We start from the raw sequence: 27,974 nt of genomic DNA on the forward strand, positions 1-27,974 counted from the left end.
ATAATGTGTTGAGAATTGCATACATATTTATATTCTATTATATATTTGTGAACATACCTCTTCATCTACATTTGCTATTTGACAAAAGAACAGCGGTGAGAGCTTTGATTCCTTGAAGAAAACTGCATTTTATTTAGATGACGAAAAACGTCATGGACAAATCAGGAAACATCACGTTCATATAAAATAAAGACAACAAAAACAGCTGCAATAAAGCACAAAGTTCAACTTAAAAAGAAGCAACGTTAGGGTGCTAACAGAGATCCTCTAAGCTTCCTACAGATACAGTAAAGGCAGTGAAGTCAATGATGGCTGCAGATCACAGCAGTCTTCCTCTGCACTCAGTGGATCCACAGCAGCAGAGCAGCACCTTCCCCTCCACACTGCCCACCTCGTAGTTGTAGTCCCAGGTCAGCTCTGTGCCGGCCCGGATCCGCCTGCACGACGACACAAGCAGGCGAGTGAGGGCAGGATAAGAGCTCATCAATACGTTAACCTAAAGCTCATGTAGCGCATTGATTACTGCATTCATAACTGCCTTCTCCTGGACTAACAGGTGGAGTTAACACTGTATAAACACCCCATAAAGTCGAGCATCATTCTGCTGAGGCTCCAGAGTCAAGTTCTATTAAAAGGAGAAAATACTCAGCACTTTTAGTACGGTATTTAATTACTGTACAATAATTGGCTTTACCGTGTAGTTATTTCATATAGCCTATTCGTTTATTTAATCACCAGAGAACATGCTATATTGTGATGTATATTGTTATCTAGATATATGAAATGATTTTTATCAGGAGATAAGATTTTGGCCATTTGGCCCATCCATAATCTGTGACAAACTTAAAATGGGTTTCCAAACTCACTTGCTAGCAAAGAACGCCACCCAGGGAAACCTCAAGTCATGCGTGTCCACAAACACATTCTGCACGAAAAGGTTGGGACTACAGCTGTGCTGTAATACCAAGAGGAGATAGATGTGATCAAATAAAAGATTATTTATAACACACAATGAGCGCTGTCAGACTGTTTCCTCCCAGCGAGGGCAGAGGAGGTGAGACAAGTACCTTAAATGTAGTTACACACACACACACACACACACACACTTACATTGAGGTAACGCCCAAGGTTGCCTTCCAACTTGGCATCAATGATGTAGCAGGACTCTTCTCCGTCAAAGAACAGGCGGGTGTTTTTGGAAGCGTTCTCCCCACCTCCTCCAGTCTGACCCTGCTGTCCTGCTTTTCCTCCCTGCCCTCCCCCGCCTCCAGGGGTTCCTGTTTTTGCCATCATTCCCGTTTTCACCATCATCCCCGTTTTCACCATCATCCCGTGGCCGCTCTTCAGGGCGATGCCACGCGTTGATTTCACCGCTACCTGCTTCTTAGTCACACCTGAACCAGAAAAGCAGCAACAGGAGCGAGCAAGAAAGGAAGGAAAGTAAAAAAAACAGTCAAAACCATGCAGTCATCATCAGTGTAGTGTAAATTCAAGTATTGTCTCCCTTTTCTTCTCCTCACCCAGGTTGACTTTTTCTCTCTCCTTGTTGTCGTCCGATCCAGAGCTGATGGTCTGAACCTCATCACTGTCAGAGAGGGTCATCACATCCGGCTTCTTCAGCGTTTCTGACTTCACTTGACTGCAAGAAACAAAGTTAAAAGCAATCTAACTTTAGGCGAGGTTAATGATCACAGAGTTGCTGAATTATTGTTAAAAACAATGTTTGAAATCAGGAAAAACGAATCATCCATTCCAAGCATAATGTGTTAAGTACAACACACCTCTTGCCGTCTCCGGAATCCTGTGATGGAAAACAGAAGAATTGAGAGTTATCGCTCATTGTGCAAGACGATCGTGATAATAAAACCTTCTTACTAAAGATAACGGATCTAAGATGAGTTCTCATGAGCAGAAACAGCAGGACTGTGTTTATATTTATGTGTGAGACACTGCAATACATTTAAAAAAAGGCTTTGCACACAGAGCTCAAATTCATGACACATTATTCTCTCTCTAACTCCTCTTCACTCACCTTCTTCATCCCCTGGCTGGTGAGCCAGGAAGCCACTTTGCTTTTCCCCGTCTCTTCTGGCATGGACGGTGGCTTATCGTCATCAGTTCCTCTGGCTGACGCGCTCAATCCATCTTTACTGTCTTGACTCCCTGGGGCAGGAAGGAGACAAAACAGAAATCTTCCAAACGCATCTTTACATTTACTACATCAATGCAGAGGAAACAATGTAGACGTTGCCCATAATACGAGGTGTGTTGAGAAAGATAGAAACAAGATATAACCTTTAACTCAACTACATTTGGCATTCACACTGTGGATGAAAGATACTTGTATTCGATCACCCACTAGTACTACACATTTAGTACACGTATAACAAAGCAGTCTCACACAAAGACCACAACCAAGCCCAATGTGGATACTACAGGTCTTCAAAGCTTATTTTTTTTGAAATGTTTCTCTCGGTTAGCTTAGCATGAAGACTGGAAACGGGGGGGGGGAAACACCTAGCCTGGCTCTGAAAAAAATGTATCAACATCTGCCTGTCAGCTCCTCTAAAGATCACTAATAAACATGTTGCATCAATTTTGTGCAACAAAATTGCAGTTTTACAGGCATTATGTCCCGGGCTATTTCTTTACCATTAATGGATAATTTAATGTAACCTCTGAATAAGCATAAATCCTTAAATGTCTAACCGTTTGTTTCAATCCAAACACTGAAGTTTGACCTCCTCCCACCCCTCATGAAGAGACCACCAGCTCACCTTCCTTGTTGCCCTTGACCTGACCACGTGTGGTGTAACTCCTCCACACAGAGCTGGAGCTGAAGTAGTTCTCCTTCACAAACGTGTCGTCTGAACTGTCGCTTTCCTCTTCGCTCTTTGAATCCTTGTCGTCATCGTCGTCGTCATTGCTGTCCCCTGATGAGCTTTGGCCTTTAACAGATGAAATATAAATAAAAACGCGTGAAAAACCACGTGCAGGAGGATAAAATGTGAGCTGGGATCAAGAAAACAAACAAACCGAAGAGGATACAACCCGGTCCATTCGGGACCACCTTGATCTCTCACCTTTGGACTTGGACTCACCCTTTTTGGATGGTCTCCCAACAGGGTTAGCTGATGCTAAAGCAGACGGTTGGATTTTTATCCTCGACATGTCCACGCCGCTCCCCTCGCTGTCCGAACAGTGAGCCTCGCTCTCGTAGCCCTCTTTGAAGTTCTCCACACTCTCTATGTGGTCCAGATTGGCGAAATACTCGTCGCCCATCTCTAGACCTTCCCTGTCGGCAAAGTCGTCCGTCAAGATTTTACCTGGTAAAGTGGAAGAGAAACGGAGTCACTTTGCAATCAAGTCATCTGCTGTGGGATTGCAATGAATAAACGGATGTAGATGTCTGCGTGTCTGTTTTCCATGACGTCTGCCCGTATCTTCTCATGAGTCGGGTCCTTTCCTCACCAGCATAGATGCAGACAAAAGAGCCCTTGGCCACGTCATCCAGACAGCGGATGCCCCAGCCTTTGTTCTGGGTCTTGAAGAGCTGGAGGCGCACCTGCAGGCCGTGTTGCACCAACCGGTTGGTGCACATCTCAGCACAGCATTTGCACCGCTTGTTACACTCGTAGATCCTGAGAGAAAGAGAGAAACAAAATCGGACGGAGGGAAGGAGATTAGACAACCAAAATAGCAGTTATATACAAAAGTAATTATCTCTCCGTGTGTACAATGTCTGACCCTGTTGGGAGGCACTCCTCTAATCGTTTGTGCAAGAATCCAGCATTTGGGTTGATCTGTGCCCCGGGTGTACAACCTGTAGCCTGAAGGGTCAGCTGGTGGCAAGAGCATTTGGACCTGTAACAAACACGCAAAGAGGTGTTGAGAATATTTAAAGTGGGAGACATATGAAAAACCAACGGGTCAAATATTTCACGAACTTGTCGCGACAGCCGTCGGTGCATTCGCATCCAACCAGGAAGTCTGGGCTGGTGTTGATGTATACTCCGTCTTCAGGAACACGCTCTTTACCTTGAAGAGAAGAGAGGGACAGGTAACTTATTACACGGGGAATTTTCAAAGGAAGTAAGTAGTCAGCTGCATGGATAGGAAACCATTTCTGATTTATTTTGATGTCCTTTTGCACATAAGACCAGCAGGTGCAGCGGGGAGCTAAAGGATTACAATAGCTCGACGAAAACTAAAAGCAAGACAAACAAATAACACTTTCCGTGACAAATGTCGGATGTCATCATATGACAAACTGCATTTATCAATGCACCCACTAGAGCACAAACTAATGCTAGGAATACAATATCAGCCCAAATATAGTCCATGACAGAAGTCAGTCATGTTTTATGTGGCATCGTCTGGTGTTATTTATCCTTTGTAATGTGAATCTTCCTTTGTTGACTTCTTACTGTAAGCTACTTTCGGAGGCGGGGTGGTGTCAATCTCGTTGACGCAGGAGAGTGGGATGTCCTCTTTTCCACTGGTGATGTCGACATAATAATAGATCGGCCTCTGCGGCTGGAATGGCCGGTCCACGAGCACATAGGGGTCTAGACAGAACATCTCTAAGAATATAAAGTCACAGCGTGTCTGGAAGAGGTAGTGCTGGATCTCTCCCATGTTGCGCAGGCAAAGCCCACACGGAGCCTTGTAGATCACGTGGAAGGACATCTGAGGGGTGGACACGCAGAAGACAAGAGTTGCACAATTCAGCTTAACTGCAAGGATGATAAAGGAAAAACGGGCTGTTTGAAGGTAAGGGAGAAACTCTAGGTAAGCGTTAGGCCTCGTATTTTCCCTACATTAATCTAATCTTCCTTCAAATTTACCTTGCGGTTGACTTTCCGTCGCCCCGTCATGCGTCTGAAATCGTACAGTAGCGGTGTGAGGAGGGGGTTCTTTCCTCGGTGCAAGTCGGAGTTTGCAGGTCGGACACGATTCAGACATGCGGGCTGACAAGTGTGCGCGAGGTAGAAGATGCGGTCCGTCGGGGCTCGGTATGAGGGCTGGTGTGGGATGGTGGCCATCGCGTGGGCCATAGAAGGGGGTGCGGCAGCCAGAGTGGGCAGTCTCTGATAGGACTGTGTGAACGCAGGTGGAGCAATAGTTTGGACACTCAGAATCCTTGCACTATGGCTTGACAAAAGTTTTTTTTTTTTTTTTTTTTTTTTTTTAAAGGACAGAGAAAAAGACAAGTTAACATCACATTTCTAAGATGAGATCATTTGCAAAAGCACTGAAAATATTCAGTTGTCATGAACGGGGAAATCAGCTACAGAGACCAAACCCTTTTGGTACCAGGCTTTCAACGTGCTTCTACCGGTTGTGAAGTAAAGGGCATTCTAACACGGGGGTCGACAGGCATCGACTCGCTTTTGGAGCCAAATCGTCCATTTGAGGATCTGCAGTTTTTGGCACTTTCGCATTGGCGTCGTTTCTCAGCACCTGAGGTTGATGCTTGGTAGCAACGTAAGAGACCAAACTATAAGGTGGACTTACCCAGTGAGGTCGCCGGGACTGGAAGAAAGAGACTGCATCATGGTTTTGGAGGCGTGAGTGCCTCCCACCCCGGGGACAAATGGAGAAGTACTCTTCTTTGCCATCTGATTTTTGTTGCTTGAAGACAGCAAGGAGAGAAATGACAGTCAACATCAAGTCTCCACTTCCTTTCAAATCGTCTGGGTTTAAAGCTCCGCTTCTCAGTATCGTTTCATATACAAAGCATCAAACTAACGTCGGACTTGAAGCTGGTGGAGCAGACTACAAACTTTTCAAACAAGGCGACCGTTTGCTAACAAGTTTCTGTTCTTTATAAAGTCATAATATGTCAATGTTGTTCAGTTTGTTGTTCTGCTGCCACGTGGCCAAACACATGAATTAATCCAGCTTTGATGAGGTGCTAAAAACTAAATGTACACAAAATGAAAAGCAGTAATTTACTACCCTACTACTACTACTGAATTGTGTGTTTTTATGAAGAAAAAAACACAATAAATTACGATCACAAAGTCAAAGGATAACATTTTAAATTGTTGATGGTTGACTGACGTCAGAGCAGTTGAAATGATTCTTTGAGTCTGGAGTCTTGTAGACAAGCTGCTATAATCAAACAACACAGGGATCTGTAAAATGTGTGATCGGGGATCTCTAAAAGCGGCTCTATAGTTGCTCCTTTTTTCTTTTGTTCTGATCCGATCAGCAATGTGTTTTATGATCCGTTTCATGATCACTACCAATTTTACTTTGAGAAGACTGTCCTCAGGTCATCTTTAAAATTGTTCCATCAATAGGTAAATTGTTCTTCAGCTTCTCTTTGCAAAGTATACACCTTCGAACAAACTGCCTTTAGTGGCGTTATTGCTGTAGTTCAGTGAACATCACTTACTCAATACGAGGAGGCTGCATCGTCTGTTGGATCTGTTGCATTTGTTGGATCTGTTGGATTTGTTGAGGCTGTGGGGGCTGAGGACGTAGTTGTTGTAGTTGTAGTAGTTGTTGTAGTTGTTGTGGTGGTGGTGGTGGTTGTGGGGTCTGTGAAGGCTGGCTGGGTGAGCCTGGCTGAGTTTTGATGGGAGAGGCTCCAATATGTCCGTCACTTGTGTATTGAACTACTGGACCTCTACTCCTCAACACCCCTGCAGATCAAAATGGACAAAAAGAGATAAAGTGAAAATCAGAAGACTTACAGCAAACATGAGTGAGTGCAGTAAAACATGGTATTAATATTATTTCAAATATTCTTCTTTTAAAAACACAACATCACTCAGTGGCCACAATCAGTGGTTGAAATTAAGCTTTTTGACCAGATTAACAGTGCAAAGATGGAAATGTTACCCATGTTAGGCCGTGTCCTCTGCTGGCCGGCCAGCTTCTTCTCCTGGGTGTTGGCAGAGGTCATCTTCAGGTTGAACATTGGCTCCAACCTGGTGGAGCCTCTATAAATCCACTCACTCCTCTTGTCATCCTGATCCACACGAAACAACAAGACGTTTGCTCTCCCTTCTGAACTTTTTGACAGCGGTCTAACGAGGTGAATGGTTTTTTGTTTTTACGTCAACGTACCAAAAAGAGGATCTTGACCAAGCTTCCATCCACCTCTTCCACTTTGCTCTTCCACCAGGTTCCCTCCCACTCCGTCTTGATGATCTGCCCAACCTTTAGGAGCACCATCGGCCTGCTGGGATACGCGGTGATGTACTCCTCGATGAAGTCTCGACACGACGCGTCCTCTATGTCCTCCCAGGTACGCTTCACTGTGACAACAAGAATAGTCTCAATTTCTCAAACTCAACGCAGCATTGAGCCAACTCATTTCACAGCTGCGTGATAGGTATTTACCGGGTTTAACACATTACAAGAGAGAAGGAGAACATGGGCCCTTACATGGTCTGCAAACTGGGTGGAGGTCAGGTAGTGTCACATATGAAGCATAGCCATCGTCAAAGAAGATCAAAAACCTGAAACACATTTAAGAGAAGATATGAACTACAGTCCGACCGATTCACTCGTGTGTGTTTAGTATAAAGTGTCTCTATTGTATAGTTTAAACCACCAATGAGCACTGGCTTTGTAAAAAGTCACACTTGCATCACATCTTGGTCTCAATTCTCTGCTAACAAAACTTCAGGGCTGTTTATGTGATGTGTTGAACTAACAGTTTGTAACTCTCATCGATATTGGCCGAACAAATACAGTATTGTCGGAACTCTGACGTCAACCAATCAGCACATCCCAGCCTTAGTTTAGCTTTGTCTGCCCACCTCATACGGTTCTTGTTGTTGGGCATCTCTGCTACTATTCCAGCGTAGAGCCACACCAGGTTGCCGTCCTTGTACTTGGCGACTACCCGAGCGCCGACATACAGGATCTCCAGGGTGGGGTTGTACTCGAAGGCCACATGATTCCCAGACAGCAGACTCTTTCCTTTGTCAAACTTCACTTTGTACTTGGATATACCGTTGCCTGAATATAGACAGAGGGTGAGTTGCATTAAACACAGCACATCAGGAAAATTAAAGCATAGAATACATCGGGAAAAAATAATATATGAACAAAATGTTTTGGGAACACACCGACTGGGCTGACAGCAACCAGGTCGCCTCTGTGCCAGGTCTTGGTGCGTTTCTTTCCCAAAATCACCATGCCGACTCTCAGCTCATCTTCTGTCACGTTTGGGTTGGGCTGGGTCATGGACTGAGACTGAAGCTGGGATACAAACACTGCTGGCACTGAAGAATGAAAACCTGGAGGGTAGGACAAGCCACGCGTACCGTTAGCGTCACATATACTTCCCCCACAGGTGCGATGCATTACCCTGAGGAAATATACGCCTGCTCACCTGGCTGTGATGGAGAGCGAAGCAATGGAGAACCTAGCGAGGGCTTGTTGACCATTTGGATCAACTTCTGCACCTGCTGGGATGTTTTCTGTAGCGCTGTGGAGGCCTCGTTTATCTGGTAAATAAGCAACATATACATGATCATCAAGATAACCGTGATATTTTAATAAATGATATCATGTAAATACTCCAGCGCCTCATAAATCACGCTTTTGTACAGTTATGGTTACAGATCATCTCTAATGTTCTCACCGCTGCATCTTTCACAGGATTGACGGGCGTCTTTGGAAGAACCACTGAAACATTAGAAAAGAGCAGAAAATACTTAACCACCCGATTGTCTTCATGTCGTAGTAGCGATGAAATAGGAACTGAAAGGAGCCGGACTTACGACAGCCAACAGCAATGACGTCGTCATCGTCGTCGTCGTCGTCTATCTCGATGACCTCAGAGGACGGCACGCCTCCTCCGCCCCCCTCGTCCTCCGAGCTGCTCTCGTTGTAAACGAGACCGTTGCGCTGGTAAGTTTCCTTCACGAGCTTCTCACACTCTAATAGGGACCTGAGGAACAGTCGTTCAGCACTAACAGTTAATACTGTGGATGTGTGGCAGCGCAGCCAGACTGCTCCTGTCTGAGCGTTTAACTCACACACTCACTTATGTCACGTTTTCTTTTGATACAGTAGATAACAAAATGTACAAACTGTATGATATCTGCTAACCTGCACAAATATATCAGCCAACCGCAGGTTATTTTACATGTACTCCAATCAGCTTCACACATTAAAAAGTTGAGATTTAACTTTGGGCAAAAGAGAATACCGGTATGGGATTAGTTCTAAGTGTTCATGGACACCCTTAGTTGAAGTATTGGCATCTGTGCTTTGTTGCATCTCTCTCATATTTTCTGTCATCCCTCTTCTATCAAATAAAGGAATAAAATGCCCCAAACAACACAGCCCACTGTCACACACTTACTTGTTGGCATCGTTGAGAAGCACGTCTGTCCTCGCCTCCTCTTCTTCTTTGTGCTCCACCCATTCATTGAGCTCCGTCAGATGAGCCTTCTTCTTCTGCACGATCTCGCTCTTCTCCACGGCTTCGTCAATCCACTTATTCAGCTCATCCAGAGAAATGCCCAGCTCTTCCTCCATGTTAGCATCCCAGCCCTCCACTTCCATTCTTAGGAGGAAAAAACACAGAAACAACATTTAAACATCTACACAGACTTCCATTTCTCACTCATGAACCAGTAATTACGTTCATTTATTTGATGATAAGCATGTCCGAATAGCAGTGGCGGCTGGTGGAAAATGTTCTAGGTAGGGCTGTGCCACATCCAATCAATTTCAGCAAACATCCCAGTGTGATTTAATCCAAAAGAATTAAGGTATCAAAGACTCATTACTACTTTGCAGTTGAAGATTTACCATTTATTCCAACACGAAAAAAGCAGGAAATAACACTTCAAACACGCCAGGACATCATATCTTTGTCACCCTCACAGGGAATTCAGTATAATACAATATATATAGATATCTATGATCTATCTATCTATCTATCTATCTATCTATATAGAGAGAGAGAGAGAGAGAGAGAGAGAGAGAGAGAGAGAGAGAGAGAGAGAGAGAGAGAGAGAGAGAGAGAATGTGTTTATTTATTGAGATTCCCCTGTGAACCTTGTCTGTTGGGGAAACCTGGATATTTTTCTGACAGATTATTTGTAGAGGAACTTTTCTCTTCTGTCCTTCTGAGTGGCAAACCTCTCAATAACCTTCTTATTGAAGTCGGGAATGTCCCTGGCAAGTTTCCTCTCCATGGAGAGCATAGCCAGGGCATCGAGGCGATCCTGCGTCGTGGTGTTTCTCAGGAAGGTCTTGATCCTCTTCAAAGTAGAGAAACGCCTCTCGGACTCAGCCGTGGTCATGGGCGTGGTGATGAGGATCTTGAGGAGACTGACGGTCTCTGTGAAGGTGCCCTGGAGGTTGTTCTCCATGAAAAACTGGTACATAGGCACTGCACCACTGCAGGCCTGGAACTCACTGTTCTCATAGATGAGGGACAGTTCTGTTTTGAGCCTGGCCTGGTTCAACATGGGGTACGCCGTCACTGTGGTTTCAAGCGCAGAGTCAGGGAACGTCACACTGTGTTGTGGGAACAACTCTCCATGCAACAGTGTCGCGCTGATGAGGTGCTGGGTGAAGGAGAACCGCTCCTTGGCATGCACCAGGATGGTATCACATACCTGTAAAAGACACATCATCAGCTTCAATTTGCAATAAAGCTATTTTGATGAAAGTGATTCTGATTGAACACTTTCCAAGTCAAGTATATGACTACTAAGGTTTTAACACCATTATTCCTTCTTACAAAGAACTTCAGATGATGGGAAATTATAACATCATCAAAATGTATCAGAGGGTCGGTTACCAGCTTGTCCTCCCTTTTTCAAGGAGACAGACGACCATGTTGCTGAATATTTAACTACTTCCTGTAATTAGCACGTACGCTCGGGCTGTGCATACACACACACATATAGTACACGTCTGTGTGAGTGTATAACGTATATAACTACATCACAACTTACCTCTGTAGCCAGCCTCTGTTGTTCTTCTGGTCCCAGCATCCGCCGTTGCTTTTTGGGCTGGGGCTGCTGGTCAGATGCACTGTCCTCACACGGAGAGGGAACGACGGAGGCTCTGGTCCAAAAAATAAAGTGTAAGTTGCTAACTTGCCATCTTCAATAACAACAAGGCCTTTTCTAGAAATTGACCTGGTGGACACCCGAATAAGCCTGTTTAATAACTACCTGCATTCTTATACAAATCTGATATATTTAAACAAATATCATTGTGATGTTCTCTATGATAATCATTCACTTTGATGACTAGGCACATTTAGGCTTTTACAGACTGTTGGAAGTGAGCGACTCATTTTTCTGACAACAAAAGCTGTATTAGCCAGTAGTAAATACAGTTATTTACCTTATTGTTAGAATGCTGTCTGTGAACCTCTGGACAAGTGCTTCAATGAAGACCCGGTTGATGTTCCTCATCTGCAACTGGTTGAATAGCATGTCCACATTTAGCATGATCTTGTGGAACAATGCCAGGAAAAAACAGAACGCCTCGTCTTCGAGCATCCTCACAAAGCCCCCCGCCTCTCGGACAGTCAGGGGGTCAAAGTTCCCAGAGTCTCTGATGGTCTGGAAACACTTCAGGAGGTCATCCTTGTGCTCGTGCACAGTATTTACAGCGCGACTGTGGAAGTTCCACCGTGTTGTGGAGGCACTGGGAAGTCTATTGGCGACCACTTGGTCGAGCACGGTGGTTCGCTTGGGTGACCCGGAGAAGAAAGCAGCAAATCCACCGAGGTCAGAAAAGAAGGTGCGGATCCTGGGGTTGTGTGACGCTGCCTGCTGCATGATGAGGTTCAGCTGATGCGCGTAGCAGTGGACGTAGTGAGCATTTTCGTAGACATCCAGTATCTTACGCTGCACTCCGCCGGTGGCGCCCCTCATTACAGCAGCCCCGTCGTACGCTTGGGCGATAAGTTTGGCCTTTTGTCCGTTTGGGAGGATGGCGCTTAACCTCGCCATCAGCGCAGTAGCGATGGTGTCGGCGGTGGCGTTCTGGATGTTAATGTACTCGAAAAACCGCTCTTGGACGTTACTGTTGGCGTCGATGTAGCGTAGCACAAGCACCAGCTGGCAGTGGGTGGAAACATCAGTCGTCTCGTCTGCTTGAATGGCGATAAAATCAGCCCTCTTTACTTCCTCCACGATGTAATCCTTTATAACCGACAGCATACAGTCCAACAGCTCGGTTTGTACCGTATTTGACGTGCCTTTAAAAACGCTAGCTTTCTTATTGTGCTCCTGCAGCATGCCGTCTAGGGAGGCAACACAATCCACCAATCCCCTGAAAACGCCAGTATTGTCCGAGGAATCAGTCTCGCGATGCCCACGCAAAGCCAACTCAAAAGCCCCACAAAACTTCACACAATCAATTGTTTTGGATAAAATGTGCCTGTTTCTATCCACCTCCTCGTTGTGTTTCCTCGCCGCAATCCTGTGTCCGTCGGTCAGCTGAGTAGCGATGTTCACTTTGCCCAGTATGGCGAGCTTGACGGAGTTCTCCATGTGCGCCCTGCTGTTCTCGTGTTTTTTCACTCTCTCGGACAGATGCTTCATGTCCCTCACTCCCGTAAATGCCCATGCTGGATCGGTACCCATTGTTTTAAAAAGCAAGCATGGAAAGCAAAATACGGCATCAGCATGACTGCATCCAGCAAGCCAAACCTTCCTCCAGTACCAGTCTCTGTTGAAGCTTCGCATGTGCTGCTTCCCTCTGTCGCTAGTCTGCTGTCTTATTGTGAGGCCAGGTTGATCTGGGCCCAACTCTTTTACCTGTAGTTTCTCCGCCAAAGTTCTCCTCTCAAACGGGTCTTGGTGGATGAGAGATTTTACCGAGTTAGGGTTTGGTATTGGAGAAGTAGTGCTCGCGCTCGCCATTGTTATATCGTTAAAATGGCGCCGGTAGAGACTAGTCTCGAGGAGGACACGCAGCTTGGGACGAAACGAGCTATGTCCATCGCTGAATCTATTTGAGGACGCGATTGGCTAAATTGTACGTCATTCATTCATATCCTGAATCAGCAATTGGCCAAACTGCTTCATAGACCCGCCTCCGGTGGGCACTTCCTCCAGCGCCCCAGAGCTGCTGGCCGATATTATTATTATATTGGCCAGCCGCCACTGCCTAATACTCTATTTTTATACACATTTAAAGAGTTGTATCTGATACAAAACCCTGAAAGACAAGTCATTGTTTTAGACACCAGTGTGATTATCTAGCAAACCTTTTCAATCCATATTAATATAACCTATCACGCAACCCTTGTTTTAACCCTGCATGTAATGTCTGCAAAGATGTATTTCTGTCAGCGTATCAATTCCAAGAATAAACTCCACTGCATCCCTGATTTCTGACGTGCATCATTACATTTAAAGCATCATTGCGTGCACTGCCGACTGAGATCGTTGCATACTAGACGGGGTCACACGTGTAACGTTACAAACCTCTGCTTCCTTTATTCCAGCTTGACTTCATTGTGTTAGATTTGTTTACCCACGCGCACAGAGAAAGTACCGATGGCAATGGTCTCCACCAAAACAACGATATGATGTAGAGTTGGTACGAATGTGGCACATGGCTTCAAAAATAACAACCAGGCACGGGAAAGTCATCTTGAAGCAGCTGCAATAGGCTTGACTTGCTAACGTCAACGCTGCTGGTTAGCACAACAAGGGGCAGTTTGGAAAATAAATAAATACCGTTAATTCTAATTGGAGAACATCCAATTAAAATATCTACAGACGGAGTGGATGCTCATTACACCCACACTATCTTCACTCACACTTTAATGAGACACATTGCAGCTAAAATACTTTAAACTGACGCTTGTTACAATTGCGAGTAGGCTAGCTCGTTAGCCTAGCATTAGCATCGCGAAAGTCTCATATATTGACTAAGTTAACTGGTGTCTGGAAAATACCAGCATTGTGTCCTCCCTAGTTGTTCTCATCAAACACAATAGACGCTAGCAAATAATTCAGAGACAACACTAAATACTCACCCATCACTGCTTTCCATGCTGCCTGCTCGCAAATATGAGCTTAGCTAGCTAATGCTACCAGCTAGCTACAAGGAGGAGTGCATGCATTGTATCCCGGCGTAACCGAAGAGAGCGGAGGCATGTTTGGTTTCAATAGAAGACGGAAAGTCCGCCCACGCGAGATATCTAGGTGTCCAAAGCGTGCAACTGAGCTACACGATATTATGCAATAAAAAAGCAAGACTATTGCATGATGTGGGACTTTCTGAAGAAATTTAGATTAACGAGAGCGACATTAATTTATCGATTGTCCTTTTTAAATGTCCTTTTTATGCTTTAAGCGTTTGTTTAATATAGGAATATAAAAAAGTAACTTTTTAAAGCAACTTTACAAAACGTAAGTAGAAAATTCCCATGTGACTGAAAGGGACAGTTCTCTGACTCTCACTTTTTTTGCATTATTCCTGTCTATTAATTTGAATTACTGTTAATCAGTAATCACTCATATTCACCACTTGAGGGTGCACATGAATAATCTCTCCTGATTCCTTCTTGGCTCTGCTTATTATTATGAATACACCTCTATTGAACGACTTACCCCTGTTGAATTACCAACACATGCTCCAAACTAAAGGGTTTATTTAATTTGTTCAATAACAAGTAACTTGCATGAAAGTTTGTGCAAAATATCCAAAACACTGTGTGACAGAATTTGGGGCAAAGCGCAAAACATCTGTTCTGCGTCATGTACATCATTGAGAAAACATCTGTGCGCTATTAATGTGGAGGGGAAGGCATTTGCCTTTCTCTTCATCAAACAAGTTTTCATTTGCAAATTCTGGAATGATTACTAAATCACACTTAATCGCAGGGAGTCAGCCACTCTGTTCTCTGTAGTGAAAAGTGTTGCAGTTTGTATCGTGCAAGTAAGTTCTGGTAATGTTCCCACCTTTCATGCTGTGTTGAGGAATTGTATGTACAAATTGAAATGTCAAAAAGTTAATCATAAAGGCCTTAACTGAGCCAACACAAAGTGATACAAGGTTTACAACACTATATGTTAAGTATATTTTGTAATTTACAGAGTATACTTACATCATTTGCAGATGCTGCTGATAGACTTCTTTTCTTGTACAACATTTTGATTTAATCAAGTAGAAACTATAGAAAAGTTGAGAAAGTGTAAGACAAAACTCCACCAGACTGATTCTGTCATAAAAGCCGCCTCAAAATAGTCTTTGGCTTGAGGCAACTCATTTTTGTATTCCCATTAGAGGAGTTTGAATAGATGGCTTCACTGTAGGCTGTAATTCATCGGTCCATCACTCTGTTTGTGCCTCCTGGTATGTCGCGACAGAGATGTTACTGTAAGGGTCGAGCACCATCTGACCGCAGCGAACTATGGTCACCAACAAGAAGAAGCAGAGCAGGAAGAAGAAGAAGAGGGCAAAACCAAGATCTACATCCACATCCAGCCTGGACACGGCCGGAGGGTCCATGTTGACAAATCCACAAAAAATAAAGTATCGATTCCTCAAGCGTTATCTCATCTGGTTACTTCCCTCTTGTTGGAACTACTTCATCTTCAAAGTTGTTCCACTAATGCTTGAATTATTTAAAAAAAATCCAGTATATCTTTATTTGAATGGATTAGCAGCTCCTTTTTTGATGCTAAAATACAACCCATCAAGCTGCTGCAGTTTCAAACTAAGTAACCAACTATTATTCGGTGTTGTCTGAATTCGTCATTCCTCTACGTTGTTCTGTTTTCGTTTCTCCCCACATTGACACCTACTGTCCTCCCAAAGACGAGACACACGGAGCCCCATTTGGCACCCGTGTCCTCCATGAATAGTTAATAAGGAGTTTGGTAACGACCAGGCCGTTCCTGAGATTAGAACACCGTGCATCTCTCTGGTCTCTTCAGGAGACGAGACCTTAACAAGAGATGACACATTAAGGAGTCACAGGATCCCTGGTCAGTAAAAGGAATGGACACACGACGGATACATCTGTCTGTACACAACCTTTTGAGGCTTTAAAAAGCAAATGTGTTATTCAGATTAAGACGCTCCGACTATACTGAATCAATCAGTTCACCCCTGCACAATCATTAAATATGTATGGCCTATAAGTTGTGGAAAAATGAAGAGTACAGAGTGCAAGATGCAGAAAGGAAAGCAAAACGGTGGCAGAAGAGAAAGAGGATATGACGCCTCAGTAGCAATCCACTTGAGAGGGATCGGAATCTGATCCTGACCCAAAAAAAATGTAGATTGCTTGTATTCTGATGCCACTACAGCAACACACACACACCCCCACGAACACGTTAAGAGTAAAGTGACTCGATGCAAAAACACCTGGGACAGGAGTCTCGTCTGTGTTGCGATGATTCTCGCAAAACAAGATTTACAGCACAAGGAATCACTCAAGTGCAATCGAAACAGGTCACAGTAAACCTATCTTAGACCCGTACTAGAAATGAATGCCGTCTGTTCCCCCCCCAGGCTGTGAAAGAGAGGACAGGACGAAGGCGGAAACTGATCCCAGGAGATGCACGCAGATCTCTTCGAGTCTTCGCTGATAAACAATGGAGAAAGAAAACAGATACAGTCCAATCAAAGTTGGCTTTTGTTTCTCCACTAATTAAGATCTTAAAACGGTTTAAAGAAAGTGAATAAATACACGTATGTACCGGTAAGTAAAAACAGCCTCGACTCTTGCATGAGTGTGATGAGTAGACTGCTACAGCTAACATGAGCAACACAGGAAATATATCTGACTTTGTAATTAAGGATTAAATGATGCTGTGTGTGGACTAACCCGGCTGTGACCCACCGCAGCTGATAAGCAGCATGTGCAGTTCAAGAACAGTCCAGCTTCTTCACTTTCAACAATTTAACACAAAAACCAAACATTTATTTCTCTCGTTCAACTTTTCATATACAGAATATTTATATATTTTTGTTTCTATGCGTGATAAAAGTTCACGTCATTGAAAAAGAAAACCTGGATACAGAGCAACCGATAAAGACAACACAGTCACCAACAGAACATCCTCTGGAAGATGAAAACTGGACAATTATCAACATTGGTTTACATACATTACATTTGTAATTATAAGTGTACGAGTGTTTCACACAGACGATGGACAACTGGAACAAAAAGGGTCAAATTCAAACGAATTCCACATATTAAAAATCTTAATATTTCATCCCACAACATTCTTCTACAATACAAACTCACCAGAACATGATCGTAATACACAGGTAACGGGACCTTGCTGTCGAAAGATCCACATGTTTGTAACAGACGAGAGGAAACACTTTTAGGGCATTCTCACCAACAGAGCATATCGTCTTCAGCTCAGTTTATTCCATTTTAATCCCGAATACCCTGATCAAACCATTCATTAAATACCAATCAGAATAGAGGAGAAAGACGGATCATCAAGAGTTTCAAAATAACAACAAATCAAATATTACCACCATATGTCTCCATTCTAAAATAACAATAATCAAGGGGAACATTTGACAACAAATATGGCTGTAAAAGTACTTAATTCCTGCTTGTTATTATTGCTCTGTGATTTCTTTTCTTTATATTTCTTTTACAAAAAGGAGTAGAAAAAGCCCATACTTGGCGACAGAAAGAAAACCAGCAAGTCAGAAACCCTCGGACTGAGTTACAGTTGATAACGATACTGTACGCATCCATTTTACACACACACACACATGAATAATGTATATATGTTTATGTAGGCAGAGAAAAATAGATTGTATACATTTCCAACAGGCACCGAGACAAACAGTATTTTGCCATTGTTAACACTGCGTGCCTGTTGGAGGACATCATTTAAGAAGGAAAATGTTCCTCCAGAGGAAACACGACATAATTAAATGTAAAGGTGAAGCCACCGATGTACTGTACATAGAAAACTGTATTCAGTACAAATCTACACACCGTAGAAGTGCTCCGTGAAAGCGGTGCCGACATGCAGAGACATGCTGTGGATTTAAAACTGTGAGCGAGGTGAGCACAGGCAGTGGTGGTTTGTGTGCAACAGCTGAGAATTACAACAACAAAACAAAATCACCAAAGCTGCATATCCCTGCAAATTCCTGAGAGTTTAAATCAACGATTGGAGTGATTAGTCTACGCGCTAAAAGGGTAAAAATAGCAAAATGCACTCTTCATCAATGCCTGAGAGAAATGAAGAACATTTCAGAATAAAAGGCCGTTGTGTGCTTTTACTTCCTGTGTATGTTTACCAGAGTCTAAGAGAATGTTTTTGTTTAGTCTATTCAAGTGTGGTTGGGTGATTGTGCGCTTTTATATATATTTATATATATCACATATCTACAACATAGGTTGTTGAGCTTTGGGTAGTGCCATCTAGATAATTCTCTTACAATGGTTGTAATATTGTGAAAACAATTGTCTTATTGTCAGTCGCAAATCCTTGATTTTCCTCCCCACCATATCTGCAGTCAGATATATCCTTCCTTCTTTAACTGGCTTGTGGCAGTGCAATGTAAGCCATGCATAGCAAGGGAAGAGTGCTACTCTCAGGAGCAGGAAGAAAAGAGGAGCAGAGAGGCTATAAGAGCTGTATAATATAAAGGAAGCGTGAGGGCAAAAAACACTCAACACAACATCACGGGGGTGGACCGGCTGAGAAGAATGGACCGGGTCACTGGTCAAACACGGGGTACATGGGAATCTCAAAGTCATCGCCGTTGAAGTTGGCGGGCTGGTCCAGCATAGACAACACGTCCTGAAGTAGATTGAGATGTTTATTTTAAGTGACAGAGAGAGGGAGAAATAAGTGCTTGAGAGAGAAGAGGCTTGTTTCACTCACAGGAAAAATGTCTTGCTGGTTGCCCTGAGCATGAGGGTGCTGCTCCACATTACTCTGAGAGTGCTGCTGGCCTTGCCACTGGGGCCACACTGCTGCCTCGGCTGCTCGAGAGGGGAACTGCTGCCCGGACCGAGAGCCATCTGGGATGCAGCACAGCGGGGTGAGATGATGCACAAGAGACACAGGTTCACCGATATATGCACAGAACCTACCGTAACCATTGCCGTTGAGGCTGGCATGTGCATTGATGGGCGGGTAGTTTGCATTGTTGGTCGGGGTGGGAGCGGCACCGGTTGGCATCTGGCCAAAAGAGTTGGAGGAGCCACCGCCAAATCCTCCCATGGGAGCAAACTGTGGAGACATGGTCTTTGCAGCTTGGGGAGCCACCTGCTGGTGAGAATCGGAAGAGTGACTCCGTTTACTGACGGAGTACATAGTCGGGGTTCAAAAGGTAAATAAGTGATGATCAATAACTGGGATGGACTCATAAAAGTATCGTTGTATAAATGATCATTTGTGAATGAAGATCGACCAACAAAAGGCAAAACAAAGTCAGATAAGGAATGTTGGCGTATACCTGGTTGTTAAATTGTGGTCGGACTCCAGCTGCAGCTCCAGGCCATCCTCCTGCTGGTCCTCCATGAAGGGGGGTGCCAGTGCTGGGGGGGGGGACTGACTGCGGGGCTCCATTCTGACGAGACATCTGAGCCAGCATCTGCCCTGCCGAGTGGGCTGGCGGTGCCATCTGTGGAGTCATGCTGACTGGCCTGCAGACAAAAGTGAAGGGAGTGCGAGCTCGGTTACCTGGCTGTCAAAAATCACTTATTATGGAAAAGAGAAAAAAACCACTGTGAATTAAAGAAATCGTATTCAAAGTCAGCATAGCAGTGAGTATATACTTGAAAGATACATTCTGAAGAGATCATCATCTTTGTGAGGCAGCATCTGCAGCCACTTAACGCACATGGGAGAAGCCTTTATTCTCGTAAACCCTTCATGTGGCAGACTCACATTTGAGGGGACTGGGGGGTTTTCTCCATCTGCTGCTGTTGCACACAAACCAAAATCATACAAAGATGTGCATCTACTAGCTCTGCTAGACATGCTAACCAGTCGGTAGGTTACATAAATGTGTCAATTCACTCACGCTCACTGCAGCAAGGAGCCGCTGTGGCTGTTCATATAGTAGAGTAGAGAACTATCCCATTACTAGATTTTCGTCAATAAGCTTTAATAATATAACCTAATTAATTAAGTAGAGACTCCAGGTTTAAGATGTAACCACATGCACAGACATGTATACACCTATTCTTACCTGTATGCATCATTGGAACGCCCAGCAGCGAAGCTATTGGCTGGAGGGTAGATCTGTGCGGTGGGGGTGGAGGGCAGGCCCTTGGTCTGATCTGGGCCTTTGAAAAGGGACGGGTAGAGCTCTGGCTTCTCGAGGCTCTTGCTGTGGTCGGGCCCCGCCGCCGTCACTGGTTGCACCGGCATCTGAGGACCACCAAAAATAAAACTCAGTCAGGGGGCCACGCTTTCTCATTTCTGTAATTAATCTAAATGGCATTCACAACAGATGGAGGAGGCTGAAATCATGAAAGCAGGTGACGTAACTCCCAACCTCAAAATAGTTTGCATAGTTGTTTGTAGCCTGAAACCACAGATTTGTCTTTACAATATAACCTAAATATCCTAACAGGGTAGAAACAAGAAACATACGACATAAAGTAAACATTAAGTGCTCTGACGTCGGCAATTGGTTGAGTTGCATGTGCTCCTATTAGCAACCACTAATGGCACAGTTCCACAGCAGTTTAACTGGCATTTTGCTACATCCACCATTTTGTCAGATGTGTGCCGAGGCAAATATTAACACTCATCTATTATTTACTCCCCATACGACCTTGTTGTACCATCACCTGTAGGTACTGTAGCTATTTAGTGATTGTTGTCATATGAGACGTTAGTGTGCATACAAAGGAGTGAGAGAGCTCAAAGACAGCGTAATATCTGTCTTTTATAGCACAAGACTCTTGTGTGCATCTTTGGGGATTTTGCGAAAACCTTTGCAGGCCTGGAAAACAGTTTCTGAAGTCCAAGACTTTTCCAGGTGTTTCCCGACCGTACGAGCCCTGTGTGTTGCTCAAAGGAGAGCCTACTGAATAGCTTTGCACCTAAATGAATAGTGAAGGTAAAAGAAGAGTTTAAGTCAAGCTCGTGATCAAATGTGGCACTTTAAGTCATGAACCTGCAAACGAAGCCAATTGATTTTTGTTGGGAATACTTCCAGGCTTAAAATCTCCTCAGATAACAAAGTACTACAGAAAAAATGTTCCATTTAATTGAAGCATGAACAACAGGCGGTCATGATAATGGGTCTCTCTCAACTTCCGGTTCTCCTGCAGAGCAAATAATCAACATCCTGCCACAAAAAGGGCCCGAGCGAGGGACAAAGGACCCAAGAGAAACAGGGCGTAATCAATGCTTCAATCAAACTAGACATGTACTGTACATTCATGTGACCTAACCTGCGAGAGGGCGATCGGCCCGGCCTCATAGAGACCGTCTCTGGCTCCGCCTCCCTCCAGCTCGGCCTGCTGCTGCTGCAACTGCCTGTAAAAGGGAAACACGGTGGGAAGGTTTAAAATAGCCTCATTTCCATCTCCATGCCCATCCACCGTTGAGTGAGATACCAAAAAACACCTGCTGACAAAACAGCATTCAACCCGCCACCATGGCAACATAAACGTAGAAGAGAAGAGGACGACAGAGACAGGAAAGGTCTGTCATACAACTACATACTGCTAACATGCTACACTACCCGTGTTAAGAGTCCAGATTCACTACTCACTATTAGACATGCTTCTTTTTTTTTTAGAAAACAGCACTATTGTTCTAAATTCTACAGACAAACAGTGGAGAGAAGAATCACCCAGAGCAGTAGATGAAACTAAAACAGGACGGCAGTGTAGTCTCCCATGAAGAAGCAGCCTGTGTTCTCCCATGCAGGGGGAGGATAGTCAGGCCAGGCCTGGTCTCACCTGGCGGCCACCTGCCCAGGGCTGAGCATTACAGGAGGGCAGTTTGGACTGCTCTGACCCAGGGAGGGGGGCAGCGAACCCACTGGGGAGGAGATGGGTGGGAGGGGGTCCTGAGTTGAGTTTCTACTGCCCCACAATCAGAGATGGGTGCAGAAGAGAGGTGTAGGGAGAGAGTGATCAGTGGGTTGTGGTAAGGGGCGTAAGAGGAAGTGGGGATGGAAGGTGCGAGGTTAGCATTCAGACACGGGGGATCTTTCACAACAGTCACATTTCATTATGTACTGTGTAATCCTGTTACATAATCAGCTGTATTGGTCAAATCTGCGCGTGTGACTCACTTGACGTTGACATTGGTACAGATGATATACTCGATCTCCTCTGAAAACGGGTTCTGGAAGGTGAAGGAGCTGGTTCTCATCCAGATCCATTCTCTCGATTTGGAGCGAAACCGAAACATCACCGACAGGACCTGACCCTTCAGCTTCACCACCTGTGGGCACAAATACAGCACGACAAACAGTCACAACCTGGTGTTTCCATAACCAATGCACACAAGACACAGAGTTATATGGAGATATCAGGGTACACGGCTAATTTGAGTCTTTAGTGAGAGGGAGACGTTTTCTTTCCAGCATGACTGTTTCCGTACCAATTGTACATTTTTTAGCTGTGGAAAGTGTCTGACTGAGACTTGGAGGCCACTTTGCTCAGTTTTAGTCTGAAATTGAATTAATTTATTCGGTCTACAAGGTCGCTTTAGGTAGTCATCTTTTCTTTCATTCTTGCGAGTGCATGTAAACTCATTAATGTGATCGTACAGTATAGTGCACATATTCAGATCGTCCCACCTGTTGGAAGCTGTCTCTCAGTAAGCCCTGGTCTTCAGGGTAGGCGAACTCAAGAATATTCTTCCCCAATAATTCCTGCAACACACAGCATATAATAAAACCACCGTTAGCTCAGGAGACAGTAACGACAGCCTCTGGCACAAAAGGTTGTTAAGAGGAGTCAGGAGAGCGTCTTACCTGTGGCTGGTAGCCGACAGCGGCCATGCAGCGGTGGTCTACGAAGGTGAACACGCCCTGACAGTTATGGCGTGAGATGAACTCCACTGGAACACTAATACTGTTGACGTCTGTATCACCTGGGCAACACGTTACCTAAAGGGAAGAAAAATAACATTCATTTTTATTGTTATATATTGAATTTAATTTGAGTACTTGCAGCATGAATATTATGGATGTTTTACAATCAACTGCTTGTAAAAAGGATTTCAAAACACACTGTAACAGTGCAAACGCCATCATCCCCTTCAGGTAAGACCAGAGATTGTGACCAGAAGATATTGCCTCGTGGTAGAAGCATTTCCAAAAGAATACTTTTTTTCCACCACCAGTAAAAGGTCATTTTTTTATTAGATTGTTGATATAAGGATCAAATATTACTGCAGTTTGTTGGAAATATAAATTTGCAGTGAAGATGTAAACAGCCATACCAACACATAACTTGTATTTCATTGTAATAAACAGATATACTACTCAACAATGAACTTGCATGATCAGATTAAAATGTTTTTTTTCATTGCATCGACTTTCTTCAGCGTAAAAGCCACATGTGCATATCTCTACACGCGAGGCATCCATCATACCTGTAATCGCCCGATTGCAACCAGACAGTAGCGACTCCCCTGAGTGTTGTCTGATTCATCGTCTGTTAATGCCACTCCTAAAACACACAAAGAAATGTGTTTACATGTGGCCACAAAGAATAACTCACAAAAAAAAAAATGTACCAGATTTAGCATAATTTACAGGGTTCAGACATATTAAACAGATAGAACATAATTGACAGATAGCTATATACAGTCTGGCTGACCCTAGTACAAGGACTAGTCTCACCTGAAGGGGGCCAGGACTTGATGTATCCGGTACAGTGGACCACTACGTACTGGGGCTCCCCTTCCTTGGCTGTACCCAAACCATTCCTGTGACGAAGGAAGAAATCATAATATATACTTAAATGAATCAGTCTATGTGCATTTTATTGCTACTGGGCTGCTCCAGGTTTGTCTATTTCTGCACAGTAATCACAACTAAAATAAGAAAAAGAAAAACCGTTTGGTTGTGGTCACCTGTTTCTATTCCTCAGGAAGTTCAGTCGGTTCATGGACAACGGTTCCACGGGACAGGAGCCACACCTGCAAATATACACAACATGGACAAGTTATGCACCTGGATACACATCAATATCAATGATGAATTGGATTAACGAACAGCAGTAGAAGTCACACCTCATTCTACAGATGAATGATCGACGGGCTCCCAAACTCATTCTAGATGACGACTGCTGGCCTTCTTTCTTCACTGTTCCTGTTTTCAAGTCCAACATCCTCCCTTTTAGGGTAAACAGAGAACAGACTCAATCAAGGGTGTGATGAGGGATCACGTGCAAACATTTTGTCTCTTGACGAAGACACTTTGGGAATTAATAATACCAAATCTACTGCTGTCTGCAGATTTAGTGTCTGCCAATGCTGTGTACCTGTGTTGTTGTTCTCGGCGGTAGAGAGCTGCTCTCTGAGCTTTTCTGTGTCATCCGGGTGGAGCTGATCATACAGTGAGGAGCCGAGCCATTCAGACTGTGCCTGGTTGAGGACGGGTGTCAGGGAGTCAGAGACGTAAACAATGCGGCCGCTCTCGCATGACACCACGAACAGGAAGCCGTCGGCTGCCTCCAGAATGAGGTGCTTCAGTTCCTATAGACAGATGGCAGCAAAGAACAGGCCGAGCGGTGCGGATGAGAGACCGGCATGGAGTATGAATCCAAAGTCTGTGTTTATCCTATTTTTGTGATGAAAAAAAAGAAAAGGCGAATACACAAATCCCAATATATAAATACCTCCAGCTGTTCATACTCTGTCTGTTCTGAGAGAGAGACAGACTGTTCTTACTATTTATACCGAGTGTATTTAGTTAAGTTAAGTTTATTGTCATATACATTTACACATATACGAAATTTGTCCCCTGCATTTAACCCATCCCTAGCTTATTGGGAGCAGTGGGCAGCTGAGAAGCGCCCGGGGAGCAGTTAGGGGTTCAGTGTCTTGCTCAGGGACACTTCGGCATAGGACACGTAGCAGCCAAGGATCGAACCGCCGACCTTGCGGTTGCCGGACGACCCTCTCTACCCAGTGAGCCAAGGCCCCTTACTGTTCAATCCACATTTACAGTCTCCACCTCTACTCTGTGCAATGACAATTAAGTTAAATTCAATCTGAACTAATTTATGCATTATGGTCCTTCTAATAGCAGTCTTCACTGTTGACCCGGGGAAGGTATATAAAGACATGACCCCAGTTGCGTCATTTCAGGCACCAAATGCTCATTTACAGTCATTGCATATTTACGAAATTTGTTTTTAAACAACGTACAAGTTGACCAACGGCCTAGAGGAAAGGCTGGTGGAGTGTGGAGAAAGAAATATCTGTTTTAACATTACAAAACTAGATTACATCAGCATTGTCAAAGACAGTCAGTGAAAATAGTGACTGCCCTTCAGCTACTCTGTGAGAAAACTAACTTGCAGGCTTAAACAGTGCTACTTTCACTCTATTTCCATTGAAGTCAGAGGAGTTTCATGAGAAAAACATTGCGACTGAGATTTTGCTGACTTCTACACAAGTACTACTGGCTTCTCCAAAATTGTTGCCTTCTCTGAACATGCCTTTAACCAGTTTTAAGATTTCCCTTGAGCAAAAGTGTACTTCACACCTCGATTTCTACATTTCTCTCTCTCAGTTGCTCATACCTGGTCAGTGAGAAAGGAAGGTTTGTACGACCCATCCGAGTTGGTATTGCCACTTCCCCTTAGAGACTTCATATGGGACACGGCCATTCGCAGGATAGTTAGTTTGTCTGGCTTCCTTGCCAGTGCACTGCAGGTGGGCACCATGTCGGACAATTCTGTGATATAGGCAGTCATCTTGTTCCGCCTTCGCCTTTCAATCTCACTGTGGTTCTCCCTGAGGCGAGGAAACGACGACGGGAGGCAGAGGTGGACAGGATAGGAGGGATTGAGATGGGGGAAACAGATGGGCCGGTGGACAACATGGGGTAGAGTTTAGAGTTAATGCTGCAATGCAAGTATGCCAACCGGCAAAAAGAGGCGAGAATGAGAGAAGGTGAGAGAAATAATGGTTGCGCAAAACTATAAATCAATTGTCTGTAAAAAAAGAAAGAAAGCAAGAGTCTGGTCTTTCAAGCCCAGTGGTGACAAAAGAGAGCAAGTGCAGAGAGAGAAAGACCACTTAGATCTCCTGAGAGGGGGGAAAGAAAAGAGAGAGAGAGGACAGTTGCTCAAGAGGAAGGGATTACCGAAGTGAAAAAAGTCCCCGAGTCACACAGCGTAGCAGTTAGTGACATAAATCAGTGGTGGGCTGAAAAAGACAAGACGCTGCCTGGGGTAAAGAAGCAGAACATTCTGACAGGCACAAAAACAGACACAGAGCGGCGAAACACACTGGTAATTTATGTGCTGTCAACATAACAATGTGCTGGGGTCCATCCAGGATAAGATAGTATTTGAACAGAGCATTCAAATATTGATACGGATACAAGCAGGAGAGGGAGCCTTCTACAGTGGTACAGGCCATACCTGGCTTCTTTTTATCTGCAAAACTCTGATCTTCTCCCAAAAGCCTGGAAATAAAACCAACCCACTAAAACACCGGCCCAGAAATCACTACCAAATTAAAAAAGGAAGTGTAGGAGTAAAACAAATGTTGAAAAGCAGAGGGAGTGCAGTGTGGGGGAAGCTGTTGTATAAAGAATGTTGCTCCCATACAACCCCCTTCACACACACTCTTAATTTGTCCTCCTACCTGGCAAAGCGCTCTTTGTCATTGCCACTTCCCGTTTCATCGTCACACCTGAGGAAAACCAGAAAACATTGCTCACTATCGCAGCAGCCCAGACAATCCAAAAACACTTGATATACCTCAACTCGCGTTATAACAGATAACAATCGGAGACAAAATTAACCTGAACAACTTGTTTCCTTCATCGTCATCATCGTCATCATCATCAAAGTCTGGCCTGTGATAAGGAAAAGAGAGGCATATGTCAAACAAATATTCTCACAAGAATGTGTCAAAAACAAAACTAAACCAGTCAGCAAATACACATACCCCAATATGAAATATCACCACACACACTTACGCAGCTCTTCTTTTGTTGGTCCCTTTTGGTACAATAGCCCCGACATCTCCTTGGGTCCCACTTGCCCCCAGACCCAGATCTGGGTCCGATAACTCTATTAATAACACAGGGGCACAGCGAGACGAAATGAAGCAGGGGTGACAGTTGATTTCCCATTGCGCCTCAAGCACTGAAAAATAAACTAAACCCCTGACAGGAGCCCATAACACAGACGACAAATTTACATTACCGTTACCGCACGCAGCTGACATTGGGTTTATTTTGCAGCCAGTGTATTTAACATTAAGTTAGCTCCACGTCAACTATTCGTAGGTCGTATTTGTAGATCATAGAGAGCAAAGACAACCACGACGCTACGCTAATGTTAAAGCTAAATGTAGCATAACGTTACAGACACATTACCCAACAACAGAAACGCATGAACCGAGCTAACCTAGCGCAGCTCGGTAGTCAGCGAACGTGTTTTTTGTTACTTAACTTATTTGGCCTTTTAAAAAGTATCACAACAGAGTTATTTTGATAGTCAGCTAGTAGCTACTGTAGCTGGCTAGCAAGCTAACACTTATGCATTAACCAGCTAGCCTTGCTGTAGCATTAGGTTAGCTACTAAGCTAACTGAGCTGATGCTGTCACGCTATCTTTAGGAAAGTGTCCGCTTTAGCTCTGCGTAAAGAAACCGCGAATAACTCATCAACAATTGCACAACATTATGCATCTAAATCATCGCGGTGACTTGGATTTCACTTTACCTGGGTTTGAAGAGGACATGTCTGTCTGGAATAACATAAACAAACAACTTCGGCTGCGGGAAAAAAAATCCCCAAACCCCTCGCCCCTCCCCCTTGCTAGCTGGGTAAAGGCTAACAAGTTCCTAGCCGATT

General features: G+C 44.2%; 2 protein-coding genes across 8 annotated transcripts; both read right to left on the reverse strand.

The window, feature by feature from the left end:
* Window positions 1-116: 116 nt before the first annotated feature.
* setdb1b (SET domain bifurcated histone lysine methyltransferase 1b) lies at window positions 117-14,090 on the reverse strand. 3 transcript variants are annotated; one of them, XM_079275301.1, is made up of 25 exons: window positions 13,994-14,090; window positions 9,335-9,538; window positions 8,748-8,917; window positions 8,609-8,652; window positions 8,357-8,471; window positions 8,091-8,261; window positions 7,779-7,980; window positions 7,402-7,475; window positions 7,081-7,271; window positions 6,853-6,982; window positions 6,404-6,653; window positions 5,518-5,634; window positions 4,848-5,154; window positions 4,428-4,689; window positions 3,948-4,038; window positions 3,748-3,864; window positions 3,472-3,641; window positions 3,102-3,326; window positions 2,778-2,948; window positions 2,033-2,163; window positions 1,782-1,801; window positions 1,521-1,639; window positions 1,111-1,394; window positions 867-955; window positions 117-437 (listed from the first exon to the last, which is right to left on the reverse strand). In XM_079275301.1, exons 1-25 carry the CDS (start codon window positions 14,008-14,010, stop codon window positions 320-322), a joined length of 3,789 nt encoding a protein of 1,262 aa, XP_079131427.1. In that variant the 5' UTR covers window positions 14,011-14,090; the 3' UTR covers window positions 117-319. The 3 variants fall into 3 exon arrangements, with proteins under 3 accessions (XP_079131427.1, XP_079131426.1, XP_079131425.1); XM_079275300.1 differs by lacking the exon at window positions 13,994-14,090 and adding an exon at window positions 10,131-10,316 and having other exon boundaries at window positions 4,848-5,148; XM_079275299.1 differs by lacking the exon at window positions 13,994-14,090 and adding an exon at window positions 10,131-10,316.
* Window positions 14,091-16,867: 2,777 nt separating this feature from the next.
* Window positions 16,868-27,914, reverse strand: arnt (aryl hydrocarbon receptor nuclear translocator). 5 transcript variants are annotated; one of them, XM_079274844.1, is made up of 20 exons: window positions 27,843-27,914; window positions 27,094-27,187; window positions 26,917-26,970; window positions 26,757-26,804; window positions 25,685-25,898; window positions 24,419-24,632; window positions 24,168-24,270; window positions 24,009-24,074; window positions 23,776-23,861; window positions 23,526-23,602; window positions 22,903-23,037; window positions 22,726-22,800; window positions 22,216-22,367; window positions 21,878-22,000; window positions 21,365-21,449; window positions 20,149-20,330; window positions 19,411-19,600; window positions 19,046-19,220; window positions 18,834-18,973; window positions 16,868-18,749 (listed from the first exon to the last, which is right to left on the reverse strand). In XM_079274844.1, exons 1-20 carry the CDS (start codon window positions 27,877-27,879, stop codon window positions 18,666-18,668), a joined length of 2,334 nt encoding a protein of 777 aa, XP_079130970.1. In that variant the 5' UTR covers window positions 27,880-27,914; the 3' UTR covers window positions 16,868-18,665. The 5 variants fall into 5 exon arrangements, with proteins under 5 accessions (XP_079130970.1, XP_079130969.1, XP_079130968.1 ...); XM_079274843.1 differs by having other exon boundaries at window positions 19,046-19,223; XM_079274842.1 differs by having other exon boundaries at window positions 21,878-22,003.
* Between the last annotated feature and the right edge of the window lie 60 nt (window positions 27,915-27,974).

Source organism: Melanostigma gelatinosum, assembly GCF_949748355.1.
Source record: "Melanostigma gelatinosum genome assembly, chromosome: 9".
Classification (NCBI taxonomy): Eukaryota; Metazoa; Chordata; class Actinopteri; order Perciformes; family Zoarcidae; genus Melanostigma; species Melanostigma gelatinosum.